Consider the following 21554-nt stretch of genomic DNA (forward strand, 5'->3'; position numbering starts at 1 on the left):
GATCTGTCGTGAAGAGTCATAATAACTCTTCTCTTCTATCCACAGAATAGGTAGCATCGTCCAGAATCGTCAGCAAAGGATATGGCTCCAGCCGGACTTTATTTTCAAACGAACTGAAGGCTACCGTAATCACCAACGATGTCTCGCCATCCTGCACGAGTTTTCCAACCGAGTGATCCGCGAACGCAAAGAAGAAATAACCAAGCAAAAACAGTCAAACAACAACCCAAGCGAGAGTTCAGCGGAAGCCAACTCCACCCTAGATGGAAACAACAACCCCGAAGAATTTGGCCGTAAAAAGCGTCTCGCTTTCCTGGACCTGTTGATCGAAGCATCCCAAGATGGCGCCGTGCTATCCAACGAGGACATCCGCGAAGAGGTTGACACCTTCATGTTCGAAGGCCATGACACCACCTCAGCTGCCATCTCGTGGATACTGCTTCTTCTGGGAGCTGAGCCAGCCATCCAGGATCGTATCGTAGAGGAAATCGATCGGATTATGGACGGCGATCGGGAACGATTTCCAACGATGAAAGAACTGAACGAAATGAAGTACCTCGAGTGCTGCATCAAGGAAGGTCTCCGATTGTACCCGAGCGTTCCGTTGATTGCCAGGAAGCTGACCGAAGACGTCCAGATTGAAGAGTACACTATCCCTGCCGGTACGACAGCGATGATTGTGGTCTATCAGCTGCACAGGAATCCGGAGGTGTTCCCCAACCCGGACAAGTTTAATCCGGATAATTTTCTGCCGGAGAACTGTCGCGGGCGGCACCCGTACGCGTACATCCCGTTCAGTGCGGGACCGCGAAACTGCATCGGGCAGAAGTTTGCCGTGCTGGAGGAGAAATCGATTATTTCGGCCGTGCTGCGAAAGTACCGCATAGAGGCGGTAGATCGAAGGGAGAATCTTACCCTGCTTGGGGAACTGATTCTGAGACCGAAGGATGGCTTGCGGATAAAGATTAGTCGACGGGAATGAAAAATTTGTGTCGGTTTTAATTTTAATCACTGTTTAGGTTTATTTTATGAAATATATGGTGTATAAATTGTGTATGATTTTCAATGTCATCGTTTCTTATACGGATGCAGCACTAGTACAGGAATTAGAACCATCCGTTATTATGTAATCCATAGAGTGGAAGCATGCCAGTCGCTTTGATAACGCAGGAGCATTGTACACAAACAGACCAATCGAATAATAAATAATGCTTTGTATAAAATAATAGCTTCAACTGTTCTAGCAGCCACTTTCATTAACTTTTCCGAAATTGATAAATGATATAGGATGATCTTAGGTGTTCATTTTTCTGTAATTCTGACAAGAATATGACATAAGTGTAAACTGCCCCTAATCGCATGTTCGATTCTTGTTCTAGGAAAGTTCCTGTCTATATGTGACTGAGTTGCGAATATAATAGCCAGTAGATAATTAGTTGGAACATATCTAGGGATGACTAAGGAAAGAATCGATGGCCGATGAAGTAATTTTCAATACAGACAAGATATTACACAGTAGAAAATGCATTATATTCTCTTTTTATTTATTTTTGGGTAGTTCATTTGATATAACCGCTTTGATGATGACTCCGCTAACGAATCGGTTGCGATGTATCTGCGCAGATTAATATGCTAATATGCTTTTAGAAAGCTCATATAATGCAATCTTTTAATAACTCTAGTTTGCCTATATTTTCAAATAATTTTTATATACTGCTTCGCAAAAGCGAAACAATGTAAATCGAAACTAAAACAGACTTTTCTCGTAATACATACGCTTTGACGAACATATAAATCGTAATCATTGGAACAGAATAAATATCTTTAAAAATACATCCTAACATAAATCCTTAAGACTCGTTGAGCCAAATGCAAAGCAAAAATATATGATAAATACAACATATCAATATTATACGTTTGATGTGAGGCCCGCTACTAAATATTACAACAAATAGAAGGCAAAATTTACTGCGATCGTAATTTGTTCGGGTCGTGGTAGTGTGACGGAACTACCGTGGGGTGTGGTGGAGGAGGGAAACAACGTACATGTTCCACATTGGAACCTTCGACGTCGTTGCTCTTCAGATACTTGTTCAACACTGCGAAGATCTGTGAGTTCAGCACCTGGAAGCGACGGATGCGGTCGACCATGCGTTTTAGATTCTGAAAAAAAGCAAAATCCTCATCAACTATCTAGTTCATTCAAACATAAACGGCAAGCTTCACTTACGATTCCCTTAACGGTATCATCCTTTCCATCGACACGCTGCACTCGTAGAATGTGATAGCAGAAATCCAGAGCCTCGAACTTTCTCTGTTGATTCAACAGAACAATAATTGCACATCCAGCCCAGTGGAGACCTTCGCCGAAAAGTTCTCTGAAATTAATAAATTCCATATTATCTTTATTCCACACACACGCACTGACATAAACTCACTCTACGGTGTACTCCGTTCCAGCCACCGGTATACAGTACACGAACTGTAGCGCCGACCAAAGTCGATGGAACTCGGAACACTCGTCAATGTGCATTACGCCGTTCACTGGTGGTGGGCCAGCCCAAACTGGATCGTCGAGGAAGGACTTTACCCGACCGAGGATAACTTCGAATATGCTGAGGCCACAGCAGAGTCGTTCGCGGGTCAGAAGATCTCCCTCTCTAGCTATCATTGTTTGCTGTTTGAAAGGGAAGAGAAGGAATACTTATTAGCGTGTTGCACTGAACCTCAAGTCGATTTGGTTTTAATTTTCGTAATAACAGTTTACATCATCAGCCTGCTTCACCATCATCAGTTCAATCAGCTATGACGGAATAATTCAACCACCATCGGGACGCATGTCACTGCGTACAATTTGCCGTTCAGTGGCGTAGTAAGAAATTTTTTCGGGGGGGATATGATTTTTTTTGTATATATATGAAAAAATGTTCAAAAACATTCTGAACAGGAAAAAAAGTTTAAAACCAACAACTCAGGGAACGGGTTTGGGTAGTCAAGGTAGGAAAGCTAGATGTTGGTATAGAATTAATGCTCTTCCCCTACGAGGACAATCTGGGCGGCAAACTTCAGACTGTTTAATTTACTGAGCCCTTCAGTACCCTTGTGCAATTCAGTACCACTTCTTCGTTGAGCTTCCGACTGGTTCGCGAACTACTCGGTCTAGTCACCGACGATAGATCTAGCCTACTTCGACGAAAAGTTCCCCGGCGAGAGAAGTTCGAATGCGAGCCAACCAGCCAGGTGCTGCGGTCAGTTCGGCGATTCCGGTAGAGTAGGGCATCCAGTTTGCTGGAGCCCCGGCGCGGCTGGTGGTGTATCGTCGCGATCTACGCGGTCTCGTTCCCGGCGGTGAATCTGACTGTACGCTGACGGAGAGGTCCCAGACGAAAGAAGTTCTCCCGATACCGATTTTTCAGTACTACAACTTCTTGAGCCCTTTGGCTCCGTGACCGGTGCCATTTAGCACCGCAACTCCTTTAAGCCCTTTAGTTCTCTTCTTGGGCCATTTAGCACTACTTCCTTGATGACCCATTCAGCTCCTCGACTTGTTCGTGAACAACTCGGTCTAGTCCCCGACGATGGATCTGACCTACTCCGACAGACTCGCATTCCCCGGAGAGAGAAGTTCTCCCGAGATCAAGCTAATCAGCTAGGTGCCGAGGTCAGTTCGGCGATTCTGGTGAAGCAGGGTGTCCGGTGCACTGGTGCGCCGATGTCCCGTGACTAGTGGTGTCTCGTCGCTGTCTACTCAGTCTAGTCCCCAGCGGTGAATCTAGCTTACGCTAACGGAGAGTTCCCTGGCGAAAAAAGTTCTCCCAATATCGATTCATCTTTGGTTTTCGCTATTTTTCTATCGGAACAACCGATGGGGTGTCGTGGTCGGTCTGGCGAATCCGCATGGAGCGTGACGTTCGGTTCGCTGGCGTTTCGACGACTCATACCCGCTGCTCTGTTGCAGTCTATTCGACTAGTCCTCGGCGGTGGATCTAGCTTATACCTGCGGAGAGTTCCCTGGCGGTGATTGCTCTCCCGAAACCGTTGTTCGATGTCCATTCCGCTGTAAGACGGTCATGATAGATATCACACAGGGTTGCTGCGGACCCCCATAGATAAACATCAATTTTGTATGCTATCAATATGTTATTTTCAATTTGTTAGGAAACATGACTTGAAATTTCAATATGCACTCGGAAAATATATGTTTCTTCGCGGACTCCCAGCAATGACTTCGCGGCCCCCTAGGGGTCCGCGGACCCCAGGTTGAGAATCACTGATCTACATCATATCTCTGTTTACTGTGTTCCACGTCTTTGCGTCGCTTGTCATTCTGTAGGCTACATTATGCGTACCCACACCGATGAAGATACTCCTTAAGCAGCCGTGGTTCGGTAGGAGCTGTTTCAGGTGGAAGGTCATCTCTCCGTGCTTTCTATTGACCCACGCCGACAGGTTTGGATGAGCCGGTAGGTCCACTTTCCTTTCTCCGTATTGTCACATTCCTGCTACCACGTCACCATCGAATCGATTCTCATCATCTTCCTCACGTTTCTGGCGTTTCATTGTTTGTAGCACTTGATATCCTCCGTCAGGGTAATGCAGATGGGGATCATCTCGGTGACAAGACATACTGCCTCCGGTACACAATCGCAACTCGTACGACCAGCAGTCGAAGCGTCCTGTTCAGCTTTTCGCGGTTTCATTGTCTCCGTCACCGACACCTCCATTTCTTCAAGTGTCTCACCGTTAGTGACACATCGTCCACGAAACCAACGATTTTCACTTTCCTAGGAAGCCGCAGTATTAAGACCCCATCGCACATCTCATTCCAAAGTGTTGGACAGAGAATGGAGCCCTGAGGAACGCCCGCTGTGACTCGCATTGCATATTGCCCGTTTGTTCGTCTGGTACAGCAGTGCTCTACTCTGGAAGTAGCTCTTCAGGATCTGGCTCATTCTTTTATGCCACGCTGCGGCATTGGTCTATTCGAGGTTGCATGGCTCGGTGACTTCCCACAGTTTGGCAGCAACGTCAGTGTCTGCACCTTCCTCATTTCGGGGATTACCATCATCTAGACTTCAGCAGTAGCATCCTGAACATGTCCGGATACGCCAGGATCGCAGCTTTCAGCGCCACGGTTGGTATTCCATCCGGACCGGGGGTTTTCTTTGATTTTAGTCACATCGACGCTTCTTTGAGCTCGTCGTTAGTCACTTACCACTCGGCTGTGTTACCTCCTTCTTCTTCGTCGTACGGTGTCGGTGACCAGGTAGTTGAATCGTGATTCGCGAAGAGACCCTCAACGATTATCTTTAGTTTTCCCGGGTATATTTCAGCTGGTATCGCAGACCCTCGTCTTCGTCATGACGACTCAGTACGCGTCCCCCAGGGATTGGCGTTTATTTCTCAGCACAGCTACTTATGGCAATTGGCTTGCTAAGCTTGATCTCCCGTTTTAAAGAGTCCCTACCTTCTCGAAACGTCGCTTGTACTCCTCTCTCACTCTCCGATCTTACGCTCTGAGCCCGTTTTCTGGATCTAAGACAAGCAGCGTGTAGCGTACTGAGCTACTCATTCAATCCGTAATCTGCACGCCGTCTACTGCATGGCCCTAGTTTTCGCGACATTGTAATGTCACAAGCAGTCACTATCCTTCTTGCCGCATCAACGTACTTGATTCCGTTGTTCGCTGAAGTAACTCAACAAAGAGGTTTTCGTTAAAGGCTTTCGTCTTCCACTTTAGCTTGCGGTCCGTCCTTCTTCGTGCTGCAGAATCGCCTGGTGGTCTCTATGGGGATAATTCTCTCACACTCTCCAGTCCATGTTCGCCGTCAGTCAAGGACTACAGAATGTTGCGAAATTTCTCTCGGTACCGATATCTGTTTCGTGAACCAATAAGCTCCCAGCTCCTCGCTTCGCCGCGATCTACTTGTTATAGTCCTCGGCGGTTGAGCTAGCCTCCACAACGTGCCGTCAGGTAGGTGTCGAGTCTGCAGCCAATTTTCATTACACGGAAATATTTTCACAAGATAACTTTTGCAAATGAAACTTTCATTTCATTTGAAATTTTAGGCAAATTTTTGTTTAACATATTGATTTTTTTTCAAAATTCTGCAAAATAATTCGGGGGGGGGGGGGGGGTTCGTCCCCATGATCTGAATGACATCGCGGGCTTTCGAAGACCACACGCTCATACCTTTCCTCTGTATCACCACACGCGGTGCAGAACGGTGATCTCGCCCGATCGAACCTGTTCAGATACTTTTTGAAACAGCCTTGAAAGACCCGACAAGAACTGCATCATGGGGAAGTTCACTTCATCTTGCGCTCTGGTCACCCGTCGATGTGGGTATGGAATTAGTCTATGGATATATCTACAGTTCACGTTTTCTCACTGATATTTCCACGAGCTTAACGTATCGGCTCGTGCTCGGTTTTGGACTCTTCTCGTGACACGATTTCTGTAACATTCGCTATCTTATTCGAGTAGAATGCTTACGCGAATCGTTCCAGTAATCACGTAGACTGCCTCTGACGAGATAGTTCAATACACACTAATAACCCACGTGGCCCTCAGCCTGAACGTGCTGTTCAGCGGAGATCTGTTCCTCTTCGTCTGCAGTGATGTCACTCACCCAAATCCCACGTATCTGAGGACCGATGTGGCCACACTCGCCAGTGACTTTTTACTACTGCTGATCATGATCCGAGATAGTGACGAGATCACTTTTACGGCGCTTCCGCATACGTAGTCCATATGGATAATAAAACTTAGTCGTTTGTCTCTCACCACTCCCAGCCTGACTGGCCGCTTTTAGCCGATGATAATGTCTCCGACCGAAATTATCGCCTATTGCACGGCCTTTCGATTGGGTACCACCTCAGTTTTGGGATGAGTTCGGCTCTCTCTCATCCAGTCTTCCACAGCATCTACCGTCTCTGTGCCGAGTACTTATTCCTCTATTTATTCGCTGTTCATTAGAACACCACGTTGTCCGCAAAACCGACAGTCTTCAAGCCCCTGAGGAGACTTAGCTCAAACACTCCGTCATACACAGCATTCCAAAGAGTCGGACCGAGTATAGAACCCTGTATAATGCCCGCTGTGAGGGTTATTCCTTTTTCCGACTCAGTTTCCCCTTTTTCCGACTCAGTTTCGTAATAGAGGTACTCGGGAACTCTCAATCTGTTCAGCGATTCCGCGATTGCAGTCCAAATAGCACTGTTGAAGGCATTTTTTACCTTCAGCGTGTTTTTGGTTCCGCGCTGTCTCCATAGGTTCCCCGACCGTTTGTATGGCGTCCACATTGAATCAACCTTTCCGAAAGCCGAACTACATATTGGATAGGCCATGTATGTAGCAAGCCTGTACAGGATTACTGCGGCAAGTACTTTGCCGATTCTATCCAACAAGCATATCTATCTGTATACTGAAGGATCTCCAAGGGGCTTGCTTGGTTTCGGTAACAACATCAGCTTTTGTCGCTTCCAAAAGTCGGGAAGTTACCATCGTCGAAATACTTTTACAAAGCGGTTTTAAACATGTCCGGGTTCGTTAGGATTGCTGTTTTCAGAGCCACGTTGGGAATACCGTCTGGTTCCAGGGCTTTCTTGATTCTCAAGGCGTTTGCCACCGCTATCAACTTCTCCTTGGTTAATCGTGGTCATCCTGTACGGCGTGAGCGGCCATACCACCGGTTCATGCTGTAGAAATACCGCTTCCTATGTTCACCATGGCATCTCTATAGGCGTACCAGGGTTGTTAATACGATACATTTTTCACGATAATTTATCGGCGTTACTCGTTAACGATAATGTATCGTCGCCTTCATCGTCATCGTCGGTTCATCGGTTATCGCGATACATTTTGCGTTATTTTCCCATTTATTGGAGTTGAAGTTGATCCGGTTAACTTTCAATTGTTTAGAAATAAATACCTATTCAAGGACATGTTGTTGGCAGTTGCACAGCGGGGTCCAACGATGCGTCAAAATGAAATTATTTAAACTTTTCGACAAAGTGTATTATATTGAAGGGAAAGTTGTTGGCAATTGAAAATCAATAATTTTGGACATTTCAATACCCAGAAGGGCCCGACGATGTGTCAAAATTGAATTTTTCAACTTTTCGAGTAAGTTTGTCCACAGAAGAGTCCCAGGTGCACAGTGTTTCCAAGCGGCAAAAAGGTGATCCAAATTGTTTTGACCATGAAAAAAACAAATTTTGAGCTATTGTGTAATTAGTAATTTATAGCACGCAAAATTGTAGTGTATTGAAAAAAACTTCTAAACCACTATTATTAGGCCATACACAAATCACACTACACATTTTAGTGGTGTGGTGATTAACAGATTTTATTATAATTTTAATTTAAACTAGAAGATTTCGGAATTTAAAAAAGAGAATATACATACATATTTCCAATGTTTGATTACCTTTTCTAGTTAGGAAGCTTTTAGTCCCCTCTTTCTTCTCTACACTATGTAACAAGATGCTTCATTCTTCCTTCTTTTACCCTTAAATATGTAGTGTAATTTATGAACGGCCTCATAATAGAGTTTTAGTCGTTTTTTGAATACAGTGAAGACCCGTTTTTATCAGCCGAAGAGAATTTCTTTCACCTTTTTGCCACTTCGGAAACACTGTGCACTGGTGGATCCTCCTGTGAATTGAAAATGTCCAAAACTATCGATTTTCAACCGCCAACAACTTTTTTTTGGTGAATTTTAGGCTGATAAATCGATGACATTGGCAATATCGGCACATTTTTTTCTGGTTCTGAAGAGACGAAGTCGAAACGCAAACACCTGGACTAACATATTTTTTCTTTCTTTTTAATAAATCGGAGCGGTTAAAATATTCTTCTTTAGTCCCTCGACAAAGCCTCTTAACCCGTTCTAAAAATTTCCCTTAAGGAGGTCTTACAGTACAGTATTATTATTTTTGTATATTTTGCATCTCTAAGATAAGAAAAATATGCTAAAGAAGGAATTTACTCGAATTTGACTTGAACGTAGGCTAGAGCCCACCAAACGATTTTGATAGTGTTTGTTTTACAGATTCGTATTGGTATTCGTCTGCGGAAATTTGCGGCTTCCATACCAAAATATTGCTTTTTGGGCACTAAAACATTCGATAACTTCTAAGTTGTAAGAGATACAAATAAACTTACATTTCAAAAATTCTGAATTTTCTTATGCTGAACAAAATCTTGGATCATTTTGAAATTCTACAAAATTACCTGGAAAAGTATTTTTTAAAAGCAATTTTCAGGGGTATACCAAAGAAATCTCTACAAATGTAATTTAAAATCGACAGATAGACACATAGTCTCTTCAGCGAAGGTAATACTTAAGATATTCTCAACAACTTTGCCAAAGAAAGTTTTTTTTATTTTCATAAATGACCAAACAAAAACTTGCTGCTCAGCTTTAGAGAGATTAATCACCCAACTAATACTTTTTAAATGCAAAAAATATAAATAAACTTTGCTGAAGACACTATAGCTAAAAATGTTTTTCGTGGTTCAAAGAATTTCTTTCACCTTTTTGCCACTTCGGAAACACTGTGCACTGGTGGATCCTCCTGTGAATTGAAAATGTCCAAAACTATCGATTTTCAACCGCCAACAACCTGCCCTTCAATATAAAAAGTTCGCGAAAAGTTGAAAAAAATTCTATTTTGACGCACCGACGGTACATTGAAAATGCCCAAAATTATTGATTTTCACTTACCAATAACTTCTTCAATATAATAAACTTTCCCCAAAAGTTGAAAAAATCCATTTTGGCACATCGTCGAACCCCCTGTGTATTGAAAATGTCCAAAACTATTGATTGTCAACTGCCAATAACTTTCGTTTCAATATAAAACTCTCCTAAAAAGTTGACAAAAAATTCCATTTTGACACATCGTCGGACCCCTCTGTGCATAGAAAATGTCCAAAACTATTGATTTTCAACTGCCAACAACATGTCCTCCAATAGTTATTTATTTCAGAACAATTGAAAGTTAACCGCATCAACTTCAACTCCAATAAACGGGAAAGTAACGCGAAATGTATCGCGATAACCACCGATGAATTATCGACGATGACGATGAATCCGACGATAAATTATCGTTAACGGAGTTTCCGATGACATTGACGGGTGATTAACGTTATCGACGATGACGATTAATTATCGATTAACAACCCTGAGGCGTACCCACGCATTAGAATGGACATTGCGACAAAGCTCCTCTAGGCACGTCAAAGTGACGTCACACATAGTTTCTACCGTACTGTTGCTGTGCGGTGTCACAGTGATTCAGATTTTCCTGCCGAGTGTCTAAAACCCAAACACTTGAAGCATTTCTCCTTTTGTCCATTTACTCGTGGGGTGGCTCTCAGTGGGCATCTCGATCTTTGCCTACCTCCAGTGCCTTATCTGCAGCGGTCACCGGTAGACGCATCATCGCTTTGTTGCTCCGTACTCCTTCTTTAACAGGATCATCCTGTGCACTTTGTCCAAACTGCACCTTACCTTCAATACACCTTTCACTTCATCTACCGTCGTGATCTCAGTAAAGGCATATAGGTCCTTGCACACAATCACTGTCTCCAGGCTTAAAGCTTTAACTTTTGCTTCTTCGGCCAGTGATTTGGTCATAATTATCGCATAGTCGAGCTGTTAGTAGTTTAAAAGATCCCCCTTCAACCCGAAGTGCGTCTAACCTTCTTGAGGAGCACTGCATACGTCGTCGCGTCATTTGCTTTGACAAACCAGCTTTTGCCTTTGACGCCTTCTGACGAGCCGGAAGTTTTTCTTTCCTCATTTGTTCTACTTTTCTCTCCGTGTTTGCTGTTTCCTTTACTTCTCCTTTCGACCTACATCGATACTACAACCGTCTCCCTATTGAGTGGCGTCCTTCCCTTCGGCAGGGACAAGCGTCTGCCTTTTGAACCTGCCGGGTCTCCTGACGAGGTACCTGCCCTCTTTGGAGCCAACTCCAACCAACTTCTCTTTCCCTTGCTTCGGGGTAGTTAAGTAAACGGTAGCCTTTACTGACGCAGGCGAGCGCTGAGCTGTCGCATCCCTAAGTGTTGCTGTTTTGTACTCCTTCACAGCAGACACTAGCGCCTTTTCCTAGCTTTATCACGATCAATTTGGATATTTCCCGGCGGTAAAACTACCCTACTTCGACTGAGAGTTCCTCGACGACGGAAATTATCTCGGAACCGATGTCCGTTCCGTGAACCAATTATATCTCAGCATTGTTTCAATATACTTGCATAATCCCGGGCGGTGAATCTACCGGACTTTGCATCCGGTACTAATGCTCGTTTTTGAGAACCACTAGATCTCCGCTTCGTCTACTCGAGCTAGTCCCCGATGGTGGATCTAGCCTAACTCATGGCAACCGGTAGTTTGTACACATTCAAACTGTCCGCTGAGGTCATTAGTTCGTTGATCTTTACTCCATTTTCTCTGCAGTTCGGCTAGGATCGGCGCGACTACTCTCTGGAAGATATTTAACGTCCCCTCTTCATTACACATTTCTTGTACGACATTCTATGCGCTTAGAGATGGCATCTCTCTGTACCTCTTGGGACCGACAACTCTTTGCCGAGACTCTGCTAATACTTCAGCAAATTCGTCATTGCAGCACACTATTGGTCGTTATTCTGGCTATACCCTCTTCCGCAGGCAAACAATGCGAAGGTTGGTCCGGCGGTTCCAAGTGGGGCATAGTTTCCGGTACGCTGGTACCCCGACGATCCGCAACCAGTACTTCGTCTCACATCACTGATGTAGTCCGCGTCGATGGACTTAGATTACACCGACGGAGAGTTTTCTCAGTCTCAGTCTATCGTCTCTTCCGTCGACATGTCCACATCCTACAGGATCTCGTCGGTTATCGTTATAACTACGTCAGCAGCAAAGCCTATGACCTCGACTTCAGTATTAACACTCCATTGTACATCATCTTCCACATTGGGCTTAGTATGAAGCCTTGAGGTACTCCCGACATGAGCCTAATCAACTTCTGCCCCATGTTCGTCTCATAGACCAGCATTGTGTTCTGAAAGTACCTTTGCAGATGCTTGCATTGGCGCTGTTGAAAGCGTCCTTCGCGTGGATCGTAGATTACCACTTCTTCTTGCTTTGATGCTTTCTCCGCAAGATCCTTTCTCTGTCAAGATCCCTTTTCGAAATCCGAAATGCCAATGCGGTAGCAGACATCCACAAGAACGGTGCTGCTCCGTGTCCTATTCCTGTGCACTGGTTCATAATGTGTCAGAGCTAAATCCATTGAGCTAGTGTGCTGGTTCCCGATGAGCTTGAGTTTGCAAATAGCACGACCACCGCAGAGCGAGAGCTCTCGCTAGCACGGTGATAGCTAGCACGCTGCACGGAGCTATAGCTCAGCTATGGCAAAGTAGAATAAAAAAAACAATGCGTTAGTGTAATGATACCTGCATCGTTTTTTCAGCAACCTGTCGCACATTTACCAACGCATATTTCTTGCTTTGTCTGCTCATCGGACAAGCTTACCGTGCCAGCTCATTGAGTTAACTCGTGCTCGCTCGTCGAGCTTGCACGTGCCAGCTTACCCAGCTAACTCGTTGTGCTAGCTCTTTGAATCCTACAGCTCGAGCACGAAGGTTACCTAGCACGAGCGGTGTCAGTGCTTATTGATTTTGGTTCGTTCAAAGCGGCCGCTCAGCTCGTGTTAGGATCTCGTGCTGGGCTTCGTGCATCCCTGTGCGGTAGCCCGTCCTCAGTTTCCACGTAGATCATCGGAATGTTATGGATGACCCTTTTCTGAATTTTACCAAGAGTATCCTGTAGAAATATAGGCCGATACGATGCTGGATGTCCTGGTGGCCTCTGGATCTTTCATCTATCTGGGAAATACTCTTACTCCAAGCATGTTTGTAGCACTGTTCAGAACATGTTCGGTACCGGGAGAATGGCGATCTTCAGTGCCACGTTTGGTATACCGTCTAGACCGGGAGATTTCGTCGTTCTCAACCCTCTTTCAGCTGTTAGAAGCTCGTTATTGGAGAACGGACTGTAATCGTACGGTGCAGGCGGCCGTGCGGCTGGGCTGTGCTTTGGGAAGAGTCCATCTACACTAGTCTTCAGTTTTTGAGCGCACATTCCAGCTGGAGTCATTGGACTCTTGATCTTGTCCTACACGACACGGTAAGCGTTGCCCCAGGGGTTGGAGTTTGTTTCTCTGCTCAGCTCCTTGTAGCGGGTCGACGATCTCACGTTTAAAAGCGGTCCTTGCCACCCGCAAAATTACCGTACGCACTGTCTATCTGAACGCGTCTTCTGGTTTTCAGACCGGTAGCACGGAGGGTGCTGAGTCTTTCATTTCACTAATACGCCGGCATTGTTACGTCACACTCCTTCGCTATTGTTTCCGACAGCTCATCGGCATTCGGAATTGATGTGATGCTGTCTGCACGAAGTGCTCCGACAAAAGGTCCTTTATTTTCCATACCCTCTCGCCAAACCATGTTATCCATCAGCGACGGACTGCAGAATGATAAATTCCCGATCGTCTGCGGCATGTGCTAGCGGAGCTTTATATCCAGCTTCGCCAGGGTTTCCAAAAAGCTGCAACGTCTCACGTTGATCAGCCTGCTTCCCGAGTCCATGGTCCAAGCGTTAGTCTCGTACTATGATAACCGATTTTCGCCCGACTAATCCAACATCCGATTGTACTGCTCTGGTATCCACCGTGGAGGATCATAACAGCCACATACGAATTTGCCATTGATCCCAGTGATCACGAAACCTTCGTTTGTACTATCTCCCACCCTTTGGAATGGAAGACCACCCATCACTTGGATTGCCGCCATCCCTGCACTATCCACCACCAAGTTACCGTTGCCGGGAGGAACACTATACGGCCCTGCATTAATTACAACGTCGCACTTCGTTCTGTGCTTGACTGCCACACAGTTGCTGATGAATGTCGGAATGATTGAGATTACGCTGGACTATCTCTATCATCATTGGCCTGCTTTCGCCTTTTTGTACTCTGGGCATAAGAAGCCTCCTGTCCTGTGATCCTTTCTGCCTTCCTTTGTGCAGAGCATGCATTTCGGTTGCTTTGTGCAGTCTCTAGCAATGTGTCCCTTCTCCCTCACATTTTCTGCACAAATCAGATCTGCCTGATGGCCAAAACCCAAGCACCTTAAACACTGCTCCGTTTGTTTAGTGACTCTTGAGACTATCAGACTTTGACCTTACCGGTCGACATAAGCTGGTTGACTGCGGCAGGCAATACGCGTATCGCTGCTGTCTGTGTGCCATTATATGCCTCCCTCAACTTGATTGATATCTGGTCTTCTCCAGGTTCATTGCTCTATTAGTGCACTCCTCACATCGTCTTCCGTTGTAATTTCGTCCAGATTCCTGCACTCGACCACCGCTTCTTGAACTAAAGCTCTCACGTTCGCTTTTCCTCCCACCGATTCTACCACGACCCCTCGAGGTTGCTCGAGCTCTTGATGAAAGGATCCTTCTTCAATTTGAACAGCATCTCACCTTTCTGAGTGGGCTTGGTTCTTACAACGTTCTCCCCCTGGTTTCTTCAGCTTGGGATCCACTCTCACACTTTTGAGGATCGCAGCTTGCATCACGCCGTCGTTGTCTTTAACGACTAGAGCGTCCCCGCAATAGCTCTCCTGACACGACCGAAGGTCTTTCTTCTTTTTTACATCTTTTTGTCTGTTTTTTTTTCCATTTGTCGGCTATTTCGCTGTACTTCACTGACCTTCTTGAGTTTCTTCGGTACCCCCTTCTCTTCTAGTTTTCCTTTACTCTTTTCACAGGACGGGAATACCAGTCACCCTTAGGCGTCTCATAGGCTTCGACCGATTTGATGCTAATCACTAGATCCCTGATCTGTCCGTGGACGTTGCGCTTACTTTTCACGAATTCGTAGAACTTCTCGAGCCTCTGAACTTCTGTCCCTGCTGCGGCACATGTTATGGAATCGTAGCAATGCAGCTATTCTTTGCTCGCTTTCGATCGTCAACGAATCGGGAGTATCCTCACGACGACCTTAGAAAGATGATCGATAAGAATTAGCATTTGGTCCAGCTGGTGTAGATATAGAAACCTTTCTAGTGATTCACGATATTTACTGATAATCTTCAGGCAACTTGGCCTTTAGTTCTGCACAAACGGCACACATTTTCTCAGCAATAGCTCCCAGGTGAAGAAATAGTATTACGAAAACTGGTGTCTTGCTTCATTAGCTTGCAACATTCATCGCACATCTTGAATAAATTTTAGGATTCTCAAAATCGGATTGGTGGAATTTTCCCCGCACCGTCCACCATATTTTATGTAAGCCTGTGCATTCGATGAATTGCCCGATTTGGCGCGCTTGTACCAGTCATCGTATGCAGTTATAATACTGAGCGCTGACAAATTCCGAAATTATTCTCAGGACCCCAATTTCTAAAAACAAAGCAAGTTAATCAAAAACCAACGAACAAAACTTACCTTAGCGGTTCCCAGCTTCTCAATGTTCGGCACAATCTGCAGCGAAGCATACTTCGTTTCCAGCCGCTTCTGTTTCGTTTCCGGCTTCTCGCCCTCCTTACAGTACGGACGGGGCAGTATATTCTGAAAGGGTGCTGCGTGCAACAGATCACACACCTCCTCCTGGGACAAGGCCTGCTCAATCAACAGACAGAACAGAAGTGAGTTTCCCATTTCACGAAACAGTTGAAACAGTTCGGTTTTCGCATCCGGATACTGTACAATGTCCACAAGATGCGCCTGATAGTAGCTTAGCACTCCCGGTGAACCATAATCGCAGCGGGGCAGTTTACATGATTTTGGCATAGCGGACATCAGTGTTTTCGTGAACTGAAGTAGATTACCTTGGATCAATGGTTTTACGATGTCTTTTAGAATAATATCCATAACGACAGCGATTCCTTGGTACCCGAGAAGGCGACAAATTGCGTGGAAATGGGATGAACCTACGAATCCCGTGTACTGGCCGTACTGGGTGGAGAAAGCAGCATTCAGGGGCTTTGAACCCCACAGGTAGTAGTGCGACATGACGGGAGCTTTCTCGCGAGTGATGGCTCCCGAAAATGGAATTTGTAACTTATTGCGCACGAACCGATTTGTGGCGGCGTTGTAACAGTAGTTCGATAGAAAATCGTAATTTAATTCGACAAACACGTGCAATGTAACTCGTCCGTACGGGGCAAGTACGTTGTGGTTTGCCTCCTTCAGCATTGCATCGAAATCATCCAGCGCAAGGAATCGGGACAACAATTTGTGACAGAGTTTGTTAACTGCCAGCAGAGCTTCCAACTCAACGACCCCGGTGATATCACTGGCTTCAAAGCGACAAATCGCCAGCTCCAAACTTTTCTGCATATCCGCATTAATTCTCTGAGTAATCAGTTTGTTTAGATCGATAGATCGGCCCAGCAATTGCACGTGTCGTTGTTTCAGCAATGTTTCATAGCGATTGTTCTTTGGATGAGACTGAAAGTTGAAGCCAAGAACTTCACACTCAACGCGAAAACGTTTGTCCAGATAGATGCTGCCGGCCAACTGTTTGTAGTGAGCAAAAACTTGCTCGCTCAGCTTATACACGAACTGGTCAAAGCATAGATTAACTTCCGCCTCTACTTCATCGTACAAAAACTGCTTTCGGAATATGGTTAATGCATACAAAGCGGAATCATTGTACAAATCCAGTGGATACAGCACGTATTCCATCATCGAAGGTTCCTTAGTACGAAGAATGTGATCCGTTAAAATCCACGGCATGGACATTTCGATTGGAAATTGAATACGTTTCTCCATTGTGATGAGGTCGTTGCATTCCTCGTTGTGTTGATGGCGAACGAGACATTTCTGAAATAGTATAATAATTAGGACAAGTTTATGTATGTTAATTAGTCTGACTTACATTAACTTTACGACCCATAGTCATTTCCAGATAAAACTCTCGATACCAAAGCTGCGACAAATCGCAGCACTTTTGCAATGTCTCACTGAAGCTCAGCAAATACGTCCAATAAAATGACAGCTTATGAAATGCGTCAATTTGCAACAGACAAGAACCGTCGATATCCTTCCGGAGGGTTCGCTTCCCGCCTGATTTATCCGCTATCAACGACTCCAGCATCGTCCTCACCATGTACAACTGTGTGGATGATGGGCCCACATTCAGCCGTGGAACATTGATCTGAAATCCACCATCAGGATCCTTCTTTCCTTTAATCACGGGATCGTGCGCCGGTTCCGTTCCCTTCTGCCAGTCAGCTGAGGTCTCCCGGACCGACATTATGATCGACCGGATAAGATCCTTCTTATTTTTCACTGCCTTTCGTAGCGGCTCACGCAATATCAACTGCACAAAATCCTGCAGTTCGGCGTAAATACTGCGACGAATCGCCTCGCAAAGAACTGTTTCGATTCGAGCCATTAGCACCTGGAGACCTTTAATCATGGCAATCACCTCAATCAGCGCAAACTTCTCATCGTCCGAATAATTATAACGTGTGGCTCGCTCATATTCTTCTGCTTCAACTGGACAATCTTTGTTTTGATGGTGATCTGTCGGATGCAGAAGCTTCCACGAGTACAGCTCCGTTACTACCGATGTCCACTCGGCCAGTAGCTGTAGGCCTCGTAAAGCCAAATCGGCTGTAGCTTTGTTCTCCGCGTCGGTGGCATTGTCCTGTGAAATATTTGAAAAAAAAAAAATGAATTTAAATGCAAAGTTTCATAGAAAATTAAAAAACATACCTTATAAGTGGTCGTAACCTCATTGCTGTACCGCGAAAGCTCCGAAATGTATTTCACATGATCCTCCCGAATCGTGGGTAAATGCACCATCAAATCAGCCTGCGGACTGATAGCCTGCGAACTGGACAACGGCCACTTGCTCGGATCAAAATGTTTGCTTCTCTTGATGTAATTAAACGGTGCAATCTGCATGTCTCCGAACAGTGGCACCACTTCCAAATTTTTAAAAATCCTATCGATCCTATCCAGGCGTAGCTTCTTCTTCTGATCAAGTTTATTGATGTTGCATATTTCCGAATCCATCAGAAACAGTCCGAAGCCCATAACCTTGACCAGCATGTGCTTCTCCTCCGGAGTCATGTACATTTTCGATTCGTACATGTGAACGCAAATATTGACCACGTCCGAGAGCAAATCCTCATAACCCGCAATCTTCTCCAGCGTATCCTTAACCGTGTCACGTATTTTATTCTGCGTAGCCAAGAACATCGATAAATTCTGCGACTCCTGTAGTGTATGTGAATCACTCATCACTTTCAGAAACTGGGCCGCTCGTCTATAGGTACTGTAGTCGTTCTTCACACTCGATTTCATGTTCTTTAACTCGTCCAACACCGCAAACATGTTAATGAATTTACCCAACGTCAACAGATAAGCCTCCGACACAAAATCTTTCCGCTTTTCGGCGTGACATAAACGCTTCACCTCGCCGGAGAAAGCTTCAATAGCTTTGCGTTGAAAGTACATAAAATTTAGCAATTTATTCACCTCCGGTGCTAGCACTTCAACCGTTTTCTCGTAAATTTCCACTCGATTAGGTTGCTCGTTAGATTTTGGCTGAGGGATTGCCCGGGAACAACAACGCCAAGTGTACAACATAACTGCGTGCTTCTGACCCTCGTCCAATAATTGATTCTGCAATAGAAAAAAATACATTCTATACACCATCTAGCACAATTTTAATTTATAACTCACCAAATTAGCATGTGTAGTCGCTTCCTCGATATACTTCGCAATTCCCGTGACGAACCCATTCCGATCCTCAAAATTTGTATCAAAATTAGCCTGATACACCACCGAACAGGGTTGCGCTTCAATACACGGCTGTTCATCGGGTAAAGGCAGCTCGTCCAGCACTTCTACGTTAGAAAGCGCATCGGCCAGGGTGATCTTTTCCTGAGCCATGTCGTGTTTTATTTCCTATCCAGTCGGCTGCTTTCGTTTGAATGAACAGAGCCTGCAACAAAACCGATTGATATTAGAAAAAAAAAACAGCCAGAGCAAACGTTATCAGAGCTAAACGGCTTGATTAACAATCCGCGAAATTAACGAACAGAAAGAAAAAAAATAACACGCGAATCACTCCCACGAAGGAGAATGTAAATAAACCGTAGTGCTATAAAAAATATAGCACACGAAAAGTTTGTTTACATCTTTACTCGTGGGCGAGGGGAAGAAAACAATCACTGGTGTGGGCGGGAAGGGGGAGAACGAGAGGAACAAGAAAAATGGATGACAAATGGGTCTTCGGATGTAATCCGAGCTGAATAAGAATTGCTTTTCTCTGTTGTATTCGTACGTATTTCCCAGAAACTTCATCATATTGGCACTCGGGACACTTATCACTTTAGTTTGTGAGTATTTTCATGTAAAACAACACCGAAATTCCTCTAAAAATGCAAAATATATACCTCACACGAATCACGCCCTCCGCACACAAATTTTTACACATACCTAATCAATGACATGAACTGTTTGTTGGACAGGCAGCATAGAGTGCTCATTTGAAGATGGCGCTGTTCAAGCCAACCGTGCAGTAGTTCGCAAAACTGACCGAATTATAGGGTGACCAATTCTTTTCACATAATATTTTAATGTGAAAATTCCGTGGTTTCAGATGCCAGCTCTAGAGCTCAGTAATATTGACATCGTCGGGAGAACTTGAAAGAGGAAAGAATTTCAATTCATGTTCGCTGCGTTGGAATTTATGTTTCGGTTGTTTGCTTTCGTTCAATTATATTTTATTCAAATTCAACTTCATTTGCAAACCTAATTTTGTTACTTTTCGCGATCTAAAGCTGGATGTAGACCGCAAGATGACACGAAGGTGCAATGATTGTGTTTTTTTTTATCTGTCAAATCGCATCTAAAAGTAAATTTTGAATTTCATAAACTCAATCAATTTTATAATTTACTAGCTAATACCCATCGCGCGTTGCTGCGACTATCAACGAAATATGAGAAAAACACAATTTGTTCTAAAGCGCCATCTGGCGGGCAGATAATCTCCAACCAATAGCACACAAACACGCTCCAGAACAAATGCCTACTATGTATAAATTTTGACGGCAATCGGTTAAGCCGTTTGGGAGTCCATAAATCATATACATACAAACATTGACTTTTATATGTATAGAAGATAGAAGATAGAAGATAGATAGATTGATAGATAGATTGATATTTCTTCTAATGAAAAGTAATATTAATGAAGAAAATATGTTTCCTACCTCTGAAAAATATCTAGATGGTAAATTTCTTGTTACATCACTAAAAATTCGTTCTTCCAGTTTCAGTTTATACTAAAATGAAATGAAGAGATTGAAATCTCGAGAAAAAAACACAATGGTGGGCGAAAATCACTGGATTGCAGAGTACAGCTATTGACAGTCGAGGTTATCCACTGATAAATCCAATTTAATGGGATGAGATGTTTTCCGCAATAAAATATCGAATTCGACTGAATGTTATGGTGTTAAACGAAAGAACGAGTGTTTTCTTATCACCTCCCGAATAGAAAATGCACAACAGTATTACAGCATTTTTTATTGTTACATTACAACGAAAAGCAATGTTATTCTGGAAAATTTATAATGGAAATATAATCACATTTGTTGTTTCTACATCCATTTTCATTGTAAACACGAATGGAAACATGGAAAAAGGGGGGTCGTTAAGGGATATAACAATGAAAGAATTGATCTTTTCCCATACATTTTGATATCAAAAACATCGAATTACATTGTTTTTCCGTTGTAGATTTTGGAGGCATGAAGGACTGCATTATAAGTACATTGATGTTACAAGAAAAGTTGTTGTTAACAAATAAAACTGTTATAAATTCAACGTTTCTACGATCAATTTCGATATTACTTTCTGTTCGGGCTGTAATGAAACTTTTTCGGAAACTAAATAAAATTTATCATAAAACAATTGAAATAGAACAACCGGGTCGTGCGGATAAGTTTCACGTTTGAGGGCCAATTTTGACGTTGAGTTAGATTATCGAACAAAAATGCACCAAATTACGTAGTTTATTAATGCTCGAAAATGTAAACGATGTACGCCGGAAGAAGCCTTCAATTTTGTCCACATATAACAAATTAAATCTTTGGGTGGTGAATGAATTTATATTTCCTCTGAACTGAAGGCATTCGCTTCTGCGTGAAACTTCAGCTAGCTTGGAAGTTAAGCGCATCCGACACTATCCAACAAATGCTGGCAATGGATATCTGTATCAACAAATCGGCCTGACACTCTCACTCAATTTAATTCGCTAGTTGGACCGACTGACAAATGTCATAGAAGTCATTAGTAAAGAAAATTGTGCTGCATATACTCGATCTGATTGTAGTCATCCTGTAGCAGAACATTTCCTCGTACGAAAAATGAATTTCACAGTCACTGCTTGAGTAGCTCCCCACATCGTTCAACTCTAGCAATCTTCTGCTTTTCCGTCAAACTGTACACCCGCTTTTGTATGCATGTCGC

At 44.0% G+C, this 21554-nt stretch overlaps 2 protein-coding genes across 3 annotated transcripts in view; one reads left to right on the forward strand and one right to left on the reverse strand.

Annotated features, from left to right (window-relative positions):
- Positions 1–1139, forward strand: part of LOC131684180 (cytochrome P450 4c3-like) — a 42887-nt gene extending 41748 nt beyond the window's left edge. The window contains exon 5 of the mRNA XM_058966834.1: positions 46–1139. Within this exon, the coding sequence (XP_058822817.1) occupies positions 46–982 (937 nt within the window). The 3' untranslated portion in view covers positions 983–1139. The remainder of the gene's footprint in view (positions 1–45) is intronic.
- LOC131684167 (cytoplasmic FMR1-interacting protein) lies at positions 997–19529 on the reverse strand. 2 transcript variants are annotated; one of them, XM_058966814.1, is made up of 8 exons: positions 19478–19529; positions 18762–19023; positions 17787–18701; positions 16945–17718; positions 15510–16889; positions 2439–2677; positions 2231–2378; positions 997–2163 (listed from the first exon to the last, which is right to left on the reverse strand). In XM_058966814.1, the coding sequence occupies exons 2-8, from the start codon at positions 18969–18971 to the stop codon at positions 1966–1968; spliced, it is 3864 nt and encodes a 1287-aa protein (XP_058822797.1). In that variant the 5' UTR covers positions 18972–19023; positions 19478–19529; the 3' UTR covers positions 997–1965. The 2 variants fall into 2 exon arrangements, with proteins under 2 accessions (XP_058822797.1, XP_058822805.1); XM_058966822.1 differs by having other exon boundaries at positions 19366–19483.
- Between the last annotated feature and the right edge of the window lie 2025 nt (positions 19530–21554).

The sequence above is a fragment of the Topomyia yanbarensis genome, chromosome 1 (assembly GCF_030247195.1).
Source record: "Topomyia yanbarensis strain Yona2022 chromosome 1, ASM3024719v1, whole genome shotgun sequence".
Lineage (NCBI taxonomy): Eukaryota > Metazoa > Arthropoda > Insecta > Diptera > Culicidae > Topomyia > Topomyia yanbarensis.